Consider the following 13,860-nt stretch of genomic DNA (forward strand, 5'->3'; position numbering starts at 1 on the left):
AATAGGGCTTCAAGTATTTGCTGCATGTACTCGAACCTCGTTACAACATGCCATCCCGTCCACATATTTGTTGTTGTTGTTGTTATTATTGTTTATATATGCAATTTGCACTTTCATAAATAAGAGATGCTGTATTTCCAGTTTTATAGCTGATTGTCTTATTTTGTTTACAAGTTCCAGATGGAGTCTGGAGATGATGTGGGGTACTCTTTGTTTACTGTTTACATCTTACTTTACATACTTCAGGTTGTTGCAGCGAGACATGCACAATAAAAAAAAATGTAACTTCTGCATTTTTGTTATGCTTTTCCCTCCATTGTATAGAACCGAACCGTGATGTCTGAACCGAGGTATGAACCGAACCGTGCCTTCTATGTACCGTTCCACCCCTACTTACAATGTTGCATAACTTACAATTTACAAGATGTGCACTTGAAACTCCCACACCATCCACACCCACATAGAATAATTCCAGAAATTCCACATCATGGAACAATAATTGCAAACCAGACAAAGCCAAAAGCACGTGGGGTGCAAGTGTGCATTGACAGTGTGTGTGTGTGTGTGTGTGTGTGTGTGTGTGTGTGTGTGTGCGTGTGTGCGTGTGTGCGCGCGTGTGTGTGTGTGTGTGTGTGTGTGTGTGTGTGTGTGTGTGTGTGTGTGTGTGTGTGTGTGCGCGCGCGCACGCGCGCGCGTGCGTGCGTGCGTTAAAGTTAAAGGCTATGGTGTGCATCTGTGTCGGCCCCTCCTGTGCCCTCGTTTTTGCAATTCCCACTTCTCAGGGTAGAAAAGTGCTCTGCTGACACAGCAACTTAGCAGAGGGTTGTCCTGCAGCTCTCTACCCAGCATGCATTTCTGCCTTCCGTTTACCTTACATAATGCCAATAAAGAAGCAGAGCTCGTCAATACAAACTACTGACCTCAGGTGTTAGGGATTATGTATTAACTCATTTTGAATATAGAAACGAGAAAGTTACTAATCAGTTTATCGTCTTTTTTTTTTTTTTAAATGTGCTTACCTCTTTGACGAGATGTTTGACAGGTCTCAGGCCTCCACCCACACCCCACACATTATCTAGACGAACCATCTCCCTCTTCATGTTCAGCAGCACTTCGGCACGGTCTAAAGCCACTCTGAAAAAGAAAAACACCAAAATGTGAATTTCTGTTGCACAGAAATGAAGATATAGTATGTACATTAAGTGTAAGTTTGATATAGTCTAAGAGGGATTTACCCATGGAGGTCGAACATTACCAAGATAACACTACAACATAGATGTTTTATTCTACTGAAACGTGATCTGATAAACACGTTGTACTCAAGGAGAAGATGACATCTGTTCCTCTTAAAAACTGAAAAGTAGAGGCTTTTCTCAACAGGGAGGAAGAAAGGTTGGTTGCATCTGCAATTAGCGTTTTGCTTATCTTACCGTAAAATTAACTAAAGAAAGGCTTACAAAATCTTACAACCGTCGCATATAAAAAGGTTCATTTTTTTTTTAAATTTTAGTTTTGCTGGTCTCGGCTCACCTGGCATGATCACAGTCCACTTTGCCCTTGTAACAGTCCAGGAATGACATTGGGAGGACGTGGTCCGCTATGGCTCTGGCTATGAACTGGCCTAACATCTGAGAGACATTAGAAAAAAACATCAGGATGCATCTCCACATCTCGGTTGTTTTTTTTGTAGTCCAATAAGCATAACAATATGACAAAATGTAGACGTCTACCTGTGGAGCCTCCGGTGTGTCCAGTATGAGGTCTGGCAGCTCTTTCAGTATCTTGTCGAAGGCGCGTGCCATTTCACTTTGTGACAGCATCTTGCCCGACAGATCAGACAGCAGGCGGGAGGTCAGCTCTCGGTGGCTGGCCTTGCCTTCGAGAGACAGGGACACAGCCAGGGAGGAGAACTCGTACTTATGTTGGCCCAGGTTGAGCCCCTTCAGCAACATCTGACAGGAGGACAAATAAGAAAATGTTAGTTTAGCTGTGGAGCCAATTGATCAATACTGAATCAGTGTACAATGAACAAGTGTAAACTGAACGATACACTCTCTAACCAGTACGGTTACTGATCTAATGATCTGTGCAGACAAGCTCTCCATTACTTGGTTCAGCCATCAATGTATTCTCTTAACCCACTCATAACTGGTCAGCATGCATTGAGTGAAGAGGACATGCTTTATTTGAAATCGTTTACCTGGACCTCTTTTGTGTCTCCATGTTCAAAGTACTCCTGTACAATTGGGTTGACCATTTTTTCCAGTTCCTTCTCATCTACCTCAGGCACAACTGTTGCATAAACTGTGTCCCCCTGTGCAAGAACAAACATGATCACTCCATCCCATATACACAAATATGCACAACAAATTATACACATTCATTATGACGTAAACATTTTTTTTTATACAGGTTTTCACATTATGTGGAAACCAGAGTATGAAAAATTATAACATGGCATAATAATGAGATTAATATCACTGAGATTTCTTTAAAAAAATGCCAGTGTTATCTGTCCCTGTTCTATCCCTCTGTGATTATATAGGTCATAAACTGTCATAAACGCCTCTCTTGTCTCAACGCTCACATTAGTTGATGCCAAGAATGTCAGTCAAAACCGGTCCAACTAACTTTGTTTTTCTTAACCTGGAGAACAATAGGAAGCATTGATGAAATCATAATCTTAGCAAAGATTGAATGCATTTTAAAAAAGGAGCCTACAAACAATTATAAGGATATAACTAACTTGGCTTTTTAAGAGAATAGATGGCTCCAATTTTAATGTCCTGTAAAATCTAGAGCATAGCAAATCATTACTCAATTGTCTTGACCTCTACTGATAAGCCTGAGTTTATACAACAGGAAGACAAATATCAGTATAAAGAAGGATTGTAGCCAAAGTCGCTGATTCACTTTCCTGTTTTTTTTCCTTTGATGGGGAGAGAACCAAAACAATAATTTATGGCCAAGTACAGGCAAAAGACTGAACCAACATTTCTCGTCTCAACATGGAGGCTGATGATACTTTAACCAAGGAATTGATCAAAGGAAAGGAAGGGACCACTCTTGATCACTTTCCTTTGCATGGCTACTAAAATTTACATTTTGTCATTTACCCACGTACAGGACGACCTGTACCATTCGGAAATCCTTCATCAGGTGATCCCCTCAGTGTGACTCAAAGGGCACTGTCGGCACATGTCCCGTGTATTTTTCTAAACCACTGTGTCCCAGTTCCCTTTTTAACACTCTGACATATTTCCCACTACACTCCCACAACATTCAAGGCCAAATTGCACTGCGCTTTTCTGAGCTGTTCCCAAAACCGAATCAACTTTTTGACTGATGGAAGCTCTGTTCCCACGCTGCATTCAGTCAGCGTGACTTAACAGGGGAAAAACAAAACCTGGCCTTCAGCATCACAGAGTTTGCTTGATAACGGGGTTAAAGATGGAAAATACTGTTGATTGCAATCGGACGGACCCACCTGGATGAAACAATCCGTGAGCAGGTTTGTTTTAAATGAGCTTCGGCAAAATCAATTGGACTTTTTGACATAAAACAGCATCTGAACAGTAAATCCCAATAGATTAATTATCCAATAATTATCCAATATAAATTCTGGTTCTTTGATCGTATGCCATCCAAGATAATACAATTCATCACGAGAGATTGATGCATTGTGTAATTCAATAGAGATACAATGCTGCATATGCTTGCTGTCCGAGTGTGAACAGCACGTTTGTTTGACACAACAATAAACAATAAGAAATAAAAAAGGTGTCAGCTTTGATCAGTGGGCCTCTTTGGAACAAAAAGCTGCTCCGCACAACAGGTCAGGCCAACAACAACTGTGACAAACTAACATCTGATGGGGATGGCCTTTGTGGCAAAACGGTTCATGTTCGGACTGCTGATGATGCTCAGGTAGTCAGGTAATGGAAGCATTTTGAAAATAATAAAAAAAGTTCCACAACTTCCACAGTTCATAAGAAAGAACAAATTTCCCTTATATTTAAAAGTTATTTTTGAGGCAGAAAATCTCAAATATCTTGGCCAATATCTTTGGGTTAATAGCAAGCTATTTGAAGAGGTAACATTTTCCGATTTGACATTTTATAGAATGCATAATTGAACAATTACATTGAGAAAATAACTGGCAGATTAATCAATATTTAAAAATAATTGCTGGTTGCTTCTTTAATTATTAATAAATATCCAAAAGCAAAACAAGTCTCACAGATAGCTAGGAGATCATGTTAAATGTTTTTATGACGATAAGCACAAACCCTGGGGCGCCATGGTGCCTAGGAGCTACGACCATGAGCCACAGTGCCCCCACCTCACCTCCTGTCGGTCTCTTTGTTGCAGGTCATTTCCCATTTCTCCCTTTTCCTATTTCCTGCCATCTCTCTACTGCCTTCTGTCTAATACAGACATACAACGCCCCAAAAAAATGAAAATAAAGAATGAAATAAACATGAAAAAAAAAAAAAAAAAAGCTTTTGAGAGTGCCACATCTCTTTCAGACAAATATACATATTTTGAACAGTCCAAGTCTGCTGTAATCGCTTACCTGAGCAGACTCATCGTAGTTAGGGTCCCGCATATCAGGTTCCTCATCTTCATAAACCATCCCAGCAGCCCCCCAAACTCCTTTACCACCTGCCCCACCTGGAGACAACCAGCAGACAAGTTCACCATTATGTGAAAAAAAACCATTGCCACAAAAAAAAAAAAAAAAAGGCTGTGGCAGCTTCCAAAAAAAGAAAGCTTAATTACACCAGTGTAGCTCAAATGTACCTTTTTTTGGCAGGCCTCTGCCTTTGCCAGTCCTGGATTTGCGGTCACTGGCGTTGACTTTGCCCTTTGGGCTGTGTGGGTCACTTCCGGACAATTCTCCTGACTCAGAGAAAGACTCGCTGGTGGAGTTGCGGGAGGAGGACTTGCGCAGGCGACGCTTGGCTTTGGCTTTGAGTCGTGCCTCGTGGAGTGCCTTCTCCTGAGGCGTCCAGTTACCGTTCACCTCCGCCTCGTTCAGCAAGTCATCGTCAACGGTGTAGGGATGGTTGGCTTCTGCCAGGTTGTCTTCGAAAGAGAACACCCCTGTGGTCAGAAAAGTAGAAAGACTGATTGTCATTGTACTGCCATAAAAACATGTGCAAGTCACTGTAGACAGTCAAGTACAGTATACGACTAGAGCATGTGGACACAATAGCAACAGTTTGGGAAAGACCCTTTCCAACTTCAACACAACAACACCAGGGTACACAGTGAGACAAAACTATTCAGCATTGTTCGACCTCACTAATGTAGATAAACTGTAGATCGCTAAACTGTAGATCGGCACCTACGCTCAGCTCTTTTAAATCAAGGCTGAAGACCTTTCTTTTCGATACTGCCTTTGTTTAATTCATTGCACTGCACTGTATTGGGAATTTCATTCTTTTATTCCTGTATTTAATCTGTTTTTGACTGTTTTAATTTTGTATGACATGCTTTTAATTTTTTATTATATAATAATAAATGTAACTGTGTTTTTTTGTTTTATGTAAAGCACATTGAATTGCACCGCTGCTGAAATGTGCTATACAAATAAATTTGCCTTGCCTTGCCTAATGCTCTTGTGGCTAAGTGGGAGCAAATCCCTGCAGCCAGTTTCCAAACCCTTATGGAAAGATTCCCAGAAGAGTGGAGGCTGTTATATCTTCAACAGTGACATAAAGGTGTAATCTTCAGGTGTCCACTTGTCATGCCACATAGTATAGAGTGTATTTATGGCTTTAATTTTACTTGGGTGACATGATACCCAGAAACAAACATTAGTAAGAATGTAAACCAAACAAAAAAGGAAGTATGTAAATATCTATTAGAAACTATTTGTTTCTGTGTCCAAACAATGGAATACTAATAATCTTAATAATAATTCAATCGTACTGGTGAATTTTCAGACATATGCCATTTTTACAATTGTAGCAAAAAGCATTATGGCGCAGCTCTGAGAAATAAAGCTGATGCTGACAGCAAGTATAACATGTATAAATATTGTCTGCAAACACATTTCAACAGTTCTGGTGAAAAGTCATGTCCTGCATGTTGTTGCTGTAAACCCAAGGATTTGGTATGCAACAAACGGCTCATGACAATAATGAGACATATTTACTGTTAACTTTCTGTTATCTGCACTTCAAAAAACTAAAGTTCATCACAGGCGCATTCGGAAAACTGCACAAACACCTTTACACCACAGCAACACTGGCTCAGGGCATGAAAACAGTGCTTTCTTTCAGTGTGTGCTACAGCCACCTCCATATATCAGGGCCGTGTTATGCACATCAAGCCAAAGGTCACCAACACCCAAAACATACATACACAAGATGGCAGCACAAATTCACACCCACAGTCCTGCGACAGCAGACGTTAACATTTAGGTGTGACATTTATAGCCTACATTATAATAAATGGACTACTTTATGTTTTAGTAACACGTTGTTGCACAAGCTATTAGGCACGTATTGATCTGTATGTGTTGTACAGTTTTTTGATTCAGCCAGTAGAGAACCATAAAACACCTGGAGTCTCATTTTCCAGTGTAAACAAGCCACATACACAACAAAAGCACTGTATATAGTAAGTTAACAAAACGTCTGCCCAGGTTGCTTCTTGTAGGTGTAGAGCCAACAACAAGTTGGATGGGAGTGTTCCAGCAGGCACGGGAGGAGGGAAGGAGCAAAGGGGAACACATGCTGAAGAAATGCTGACACCACTACTTTTTTTTCTCCCTCCGTATTCTCGCGATATGTCCGCAGCAGCTAGAGTGGACCTGACTACATATGGCATGGTTGAGTCCATGACTGGCCACGTGCCCAGGCTGTAGGAGAGAAGGAAAGCGGGACGAGGAGGAATGTCTGAGGGTGTAATGAATACTTACAGTTCTGATGCATGGGCCCAAATGGCAGTTTGAGGATTTATAGATTACAGGACATGTAGAAAACACACAGAGGGAGGGGGGGGAGGGGAAAATGTCCAAGCCACAGATAAAAGTAACAGTCTAAAAAAGCAGCTGCAGTTTGTGTGCTGCAAAAGTACCAAATGGTTACAACTGGGGTAACTGTATCATACTTCTGATGGAAGAATACACAATTAACTTGCAACCTACTTTATGAAAAAGGTATTCAAAAGATCTCAAGTGTTTAACTTTGAGTGTGAATAACAAATGAACGGACGCACCTTTCCCCAAAACAGGACACCTCCCTGAATTAACCTGTTGCAGTAAGAGCAGCACCACACCCTTGGCCTTCAAAATCTGTAAACAGCCGACCATGTGTGATCTCCTCCTCCTGTTCCCTCTCCTATCGTCATGTAGGCCACAGGGCCCGCCAGTGCAGTAAATTAGAAACTAACCAATGGCGGCAGGCCAAACACACGACCGGCCAATTGGAAAAGAGCAGAAAAATGAGAAGGCAGAAAAAGTCAGAGCCGCTTGCCAAGACGAGAGTTGCTAAACGAGCAAAACAAAATGCAGCGGGCTACGTTTTTTTGACACCACAGAGATCGTACCAACTTCAACTGCTAAAGTTCTTGTCTTAAGGTTTACTCTCCAAAAAGGTCTGTGTCACTGTCAGTCTCATAAAGCTCCAGCAACAAACTCTGTTGTGAACCCTGCACGCCTACCAGAGCACGACAATATGAATACCAAACACAACACTATCATGAGGGTTTTCAAAACCACCCCCGTACCTAACCAGTTTTAAACACACAGCCAGCTGCAGGACAGCCGAGGACCTTTGCCCTACATGCTGTGTGGGAGCTTTCCACAGACAGTGAGTCTAAACAGCAGTGTTGAGTTTTTTTTAGTTTTAGGTCTCCATTCAATAGTAAGGTTTATGAATGTGAAGGTCAGTGGAGCACATTCCTCCTGAGGTACAGTCCTAGATTTCACAACTGTAAAGTTAACTAAGTACGCACTGGCTGAAAAGACTCCTTCCATTCCATTTTGCTCTTTCAAGGATACTTTTGCCACCTGACCACGCCCACCTCACCTGTTGCCTATAAATTGTAATATTATAATTTTTGGGGGAATCTGTCAAATGAAGCAGCATTTTTTATATCCCTCCCCCTCCACTCAAAAACCTGTTGCACTTGTATGTGCAGAATGATGCCATGTGCAGAGTTTGACACTAGAAGGTTGTTGACATGTATCTACTGAAGCTCACATTAAATCCAAGTATGAGGCGTGTAGATATGAGCAGGATTTGTGACAACAGGCAAACTTTGGAAGTGAGCAATATTTGCATATTCATAAATTCCAGATTTTACAGTGATTTTTACTAGTTTTAACTAGTTAAACTTCTATTTGTAAAAAAAAAATAAAAAATAAAAAAAAAAATAGACAAACTATTATTCAAAGCAGAGGCTCTCTGGACATGTCTTAAAACATTTCTGGAGGGGGATCTTTAAAGACAGCAATGCACATTTATGCAGATGACACATTTGTTTTTGCACGTCTACTGTGAAAGGCTCAACTAACTCACAAAGTGCTTTGACTTAGATTCAGTCAAAAACTTTGTGAAATGAGCAAAGTTTAATAAATCCCTGTGCATCTCAAGAAATGTACTGCAAGACATCCAAGACTGCCAGTGACTTGTGCATATTAACTTTTGATGACAATGTGTAAAATTGTTTATAGTAAGGCAGCAGTGGGTGATTGAACATGCACAAACCAACAGATTCATAACTTTGTTTGCTTTGCCTTGCCTTTATACTTTTCCTTCTATACTTCATTCCCCTCCTCCCTGTGTTTAAGTCTACGTTAGTTTGTGAATCACAATAAGCCCGGACTCTCAAAAAGGAAACAAAATCTCAGTCAGTTTAACATCCTGGTTAAATAAAAGGTCAACCTTTAAATCTACTAAAATGGTTCTGTCAACCCACGCACATAATTATTATTCTTTTTTTTTTTTTTTAAGTGTGTGATATCCTCTATGGCCAAACAAGCATCAACACAATGATATTGGGGCCAGTAGAAAACAGCCCTTCTGTATTGGGTCCTGTGGCGATTATCTATCAGAGGAGAAAAGGGTGTGGACGTCTGAGGGGTTTAACTGTCATTTCATTTAATGAAAGCGGACTCGGGCAGAATTTTACTTAAAAACATGTTTTAGACACATCGCCTGACCTTGTGTGCATACGGTGACTCGTGTTTAAATATACAACAGTAATAACGGAGGCTGGCCACACACACTGCACAAATAAAAGTACAAGGGTTTCCGCTGAAACACTTATGTCTCTTGTTTTATTAATGCAGGGAGAGAAAAATGAACAACTTCATTTAATGGGAACTTGTACAGTTTTGCTGACTGTGCTTCTTGAGTCAAACTGTAACAGCTGCAGAGCAACAACACAGATAAAGTGCACTGGGCGGTACATACAAAAGATTAGAGCAACCAAGATAAATGGTCATGAGTCTGATAACGTGTTTTTTTTATAATCAGCCAATCACTTCCACTGGTGCCCAGTAAAGCACTACTTTGTACTGGTGGTTTGCTCAAAACTGAAGCTCTTCATGCAAATGGATGGTGTGTAAAAAAACATGTTTTCATGAATGCATGTGGGGTGAGGAGGGTGAACAAAAGAAGGGAGCTTAAGACCATAACATAATGTGTACTCAGCAGGCCACGAAGAAATCTGGCATGACATCTTTGGCAGTTGGTTTCTTCCATGGTGCTCTAAACGCATGTATTTACCCAAGGAGTTTGGAAATGCTCTCACAGGTGGGGCTCTACACAGGCTCTAAATCTGCAGCTACAGTACACTCCTCACAGCACTGACCTGCAAACAAGATTATGTATAGTAGAACATTACTTGACAAGTCGCTTAGTCCATTGATATAAAATGAATCATGTCTAATTTTCAGACCCAATTTTTGGATTTTTGTAATGCGTTAGGTTAAAATAACAAAAATGCACCTTCCCTAAAAACACACAAGTTGAGTTGTTTAAGGATTTTGCTCTTATGACAAAAGAAATCATTATTGTCTCCTGTACAAAGCTGCATCATGGCATAACTTCATAACTCTTCAAATGTTTATGGAGAGATGGGCACTAGTGGCACAGGCTACTGTGTGTCAGAACTATGTATCTACATGTCAGCTGTTTTCTTATGAATGAGTTGATGTCATAAAAAGATGACTGGAGAACTTTCATGCTGAACAAACATGATGATGCAAATAAAATGCAATGAGAGGCTTGCTTTTTATAGATATTTCATAATCAAATACATTCAAATGGGTTTTTGGTTTCTGGTGAGACTAGCAACTTTAAGACATTACTTTTAGGCTCTGGTAACCTATCCATAATTAATTCACAATAAACCGTAATCACTAGTTATGACCTCAAAACAGAAGACATCTTTAAAGCAAGGATAACTGATCATTTGAGAAGACTTGTGTACTATACCATGTAGCCTAAGTTTTAAACATTTCCCATACTGTTAAGCATCTTCAGTGTCCAGATTGACCCACAATGTATCAAGGAGTTGTTTTCTCCTTTTTTCCCCAGCACAGACAATGAAGAGTGTGTGTGTGTGTGTGTGTGTGTGTGTGTGTGTGTGTGTGTGTGTGTGTCCACCTCATCAACAGAGGCAACTCAATCAAGCATGGCTGACCTTCCTTGAGAAAAGGGCCAGTCTGTGCACTGAAGCACCAGCTGCTTTCACACACACACTTATTTCTGTGTCACCTTATGTGAATCCGTTATGTGTGTGTTTTTTGGGCACAACACAACTCAAGGTATTTATGTTTGAGGTTAAATGCCGCTTACACCTGTAACATTTCAGTTTGATACATTGCAAGCGGTTGCAGTGCCAACAATATATTTATACTATTTATGTAACCTTTAAATACACAGCAACGGAGAGATTATGTAAGGCTCTCCTATTGGCTCTTATGGGCTATACATATCGACGTCATGGCTTGGCTGAGCGAGGAAAGCACTGAAACCAGTGTACATGAGCTCAAATATCATTCAAAGAAAGCCTGTGCAATATAATCACAGCCATTATTGAGACACTGTGCGCATGAACAACGTATCAGTTTGGTGCTGCCCGAATTGTTCGATTTAAATCTAAATTGCTTCCTGTTTTTGTATTTCTCAACGATAAAGCTGACTGCGATCGTGTTCGACAAGCAGCTGCTTATCAAAATATCAAATGTCATGCAGGAAAGGGGCGTCTGGGTTAAAAAAAAAAAAAGGTTAAACATACACAGGTAACACAAAAAGTGTTGACATCCAAGTGGTAATTGAGGAACCACAACATCTTGCATATGTACACTCATGGAAAAAAAAAAAAAAAAAAAAAAAAGAAACAGGAACCAAAACAACTCAGTCTTACTCATGCATGTAGCCTACTCGTTTACCAGCGAAAATGGAACAGCAAACAAAAGCCCCTGCGTATCAAAACAATACTAAACATATGTGCAAACAACGACTTCTCAAAGCGGAAGTAAGCATTGTGGCCTCGTCCAATCAGAAACGCGAAAGGGTTAAATGTAAAAGCAGTCCCAACAAAACACCGTAACCAAGCTCCTAAAATGCGAAAATGCAAATGGGGTTCGGGTCTAGTTGCAGCGTGTAAAAAGTGCAAAGCTGCTTAAGTGTTTAGTTTGTTTAAACACCAGTTTGTTGTTGCACCAGTGCCCGTGTGTGTGTGTGTGTGTGTGTGTGTGTGCTTGTGTCTGATTTTAACAGAGCACATGGTGGAGTATGGCTGGCGCTGCTGCCCATCCCATGCAGGGACAATGGATCAGGGAGAGCACGCCAGCAGGCCCGTCGGTAGCTCCCTGATACTTTGCACCTATGTACGCTAACGTTACGTAAAGCGAGGCAGAATTCATTCACTCACCGTCAGCTTTTGGAGCTGAGGACCACGTATCCACTTCGGTCGCCATGGCGCTCTCCAAATGCTCGATTAAAAATCCTTACGGTGAGCTCCTCCTGTCAAGCTTCAGCTGCAACAAATCCCCCCCCCCCAAAAAAAAAAAAAAACAGCCAGCCAAACGTCTGCAGAACAAGATATTTAGTGTAGCAGTCTTTTGACAAATGCTACGTGCTGGTAGGGAAAACACGAAACCTTTGTTGTGCTGAACGGTATCAACTGCAGAAAACACGAAACAAATAATTTTACTGAATTACAAAGAGCTCGAGCAGAAATGCTGAAGAACCAATGAGTGAATTAATAAGGGGTTTCGCACTCTTCTCAGCGTTTACGGATGGGAAGAGTAAAACAACAACGCAGAGGGAAGGTAGGTTAGTCGCAGAGTATTTCAGCAAACAACCTGATAAACACTCTAACACTGTTTTTAACTTTGCTAGTGTAAGCTGAGTAGAGTCACGTGAACAAAACGCGGATGGGGAGTGGTCAGTGGAGGGGGTGGGTGCTGGTCCTCTCTGACCAATCACAGAGCAAGAAAAACACGTCTACTGTTATGTGTCTAGAATGCGCAATATAAAAATGATCCCCCCCCAAATTTATCTTTTTTGCTTGAATTATGGTATTACTAATTAAGGACAAGAACAATCAGTATCAAAAGCCTTTCGAGCATATATCTATCATTCTTTATACATCTAATTATTCTACTTTTTGTCATGTTTATGAGGTATTCTGATATAATTTTCCTCCAAGCTGTGATGTGGGTGTTGAACATTGGCATTGTTAAATATTTTATCAACTTGTATCAAGTACAGTTTTACACAATTTATGCCAGTTCATGACCCCAAACATAACTTTTAATTAAATAAAAAAAGTCTTTTTAAGCATTATAATGCTTTTTTGTGGGAATTGATGCAAAAACAGTGGCTGCTGAATGTATTTGTTTGTTGGGTTCACTCATAATACGCCTTTGTGAATTTTATTTATTTTACACTAAATAATTCAAAGTGTGATCGTGGTCTAGGGGTTTGATGTTCCTAGTTTGTATCTGGTTGGGAACTTCTATATGTTGTTGCATGTCATGGCTCACCACTGTCTCCTATCTAATTAAAGGTAAACATATCCCACAAATACTTGAGAAGGAAACAAATAAGAATAACAATCTGTGCTTAATTTTAAGGGAGTAATAAAGGTAACCTTTTTCTTTTCTTGTTGTGAACATGACAAAAACGTTATAATCCACATTGAAGTATTTTTGTCATCCACATTCACACCACCAGATGGAGCTGAAAACATGCAGCTAAGTTTGGTGATGGTCGATTAGCATCTAGGTGCCCTTGGTATTTAGTAGAAGCCAACTATCTTTTTTGCCTTAAAGGCCTGCAAACTGATAATGCTCACTGAAATGTTGGGAGTACTACGCATGTTTTGACACTATGTTCTGGATAGTTTTGTCCCCTCCAAGGGAGCTACTGGTTCCTCTTTTTATCTGCTTCAGAATATAGTCTCTATGACATGACACAGGCTTATAATAATCATGGTAAAAATTTTTTTAAAAAAATGGTTTTGGCCAATATTAAACCCCTGTTTCTTCCACTCTCTGTGCAATCTGTGCAAATTGTCCAGGCTTCCTGCTGCAGCTTTCCTGTATGGTAATTTGATTAAACCAGTATTAATTTAGGAATATGCAACACATGTTTGAGGCTAAAATAATGCACGTCTTGAAAAAAACATTTTGACACAGGGACCATCTGCAAAGCAGGCCTCAAGATTATGTATAATGTATGTATACATAACATTTAATTCTGGAGCTTTTGTGCCCCCCTATAGTTTTGGGGACCCTAGGCAGATGCCTGTTTTGCCTGGTTGGTTATCCAGTCTTGGTCATAATAAGTCATATTTATAGTGGGACAGCAAATTCTTGGACTTTTT

At 40.4% G+C, this 13,860-nt stretch overlaps 1 protein-coding gene across 1 annotated transcript in view; it reads right to left on the bottom strand.

Annotated features, from left to right (window-relative positions):
• Positions 1 to 12,382, bottom strand: part of pdcd4a (programmed cell death 4a) — an 18,975-nt gene extending 6,593 nt beyond the window's left edge. The window contains exons 1-8 of the mRNA XM_031276770.2: positions 12,130 to 12,382; positions 11,902 to 12,007; positions 4,804 to 5,106; positions 4,577 to 4,674; positions 2,201 to 2,314; positions 1,731 to 1,952; positions 1,531 to 1,628; positions 1,020 to 1,134 (exon numbers count right to left, since the gene is read on the bottom strand). Of these exons, the coding sequence (XP_031132630.1) occupies positions 1,020 to 1,134; positions 1,531 to 1,628; positions 1,731 to 1,952; positions 2,201 to 2,314; positions 4,577 to 4,674; positions 4,804 to 5,106; positions 11,902 to 11,947 (996 nt within the window). The 5' untranslated portion in view covers positions 11,948 to 12,007; positions 12,130 to 12,382. The remainder of the gene's footprint in view (positions 1 to 1,019; positions 1,135 to 1,530; positions 1,629 to 1,730; positions 1,953 to 2,200; positions 2,315 to 4,576; positions 4,675 to 4,803; positions 5,107 to 11,901; positions 12,008 to 12,129) is intronic.
• Positions 12,383 to 13,860: the final 1,478 nt, after the last annotated feature.

The sequence above is a fragment of the Sander lucioperca genome, chromosome 4 (genome assembly GCF_008315115.2).
Source record: "Sander lucioperca isolate FBNREF2018 chromosome 4, SLUC_FBN_1.2, whole genome shotgun sequence".
NCBI classification, from domain to species: domain Eukaryota; kingdom Metazoa; phylum Chordata; class Actinopteri; order Perciformes; family Percidae; genus Sander; species Sander lucioperca.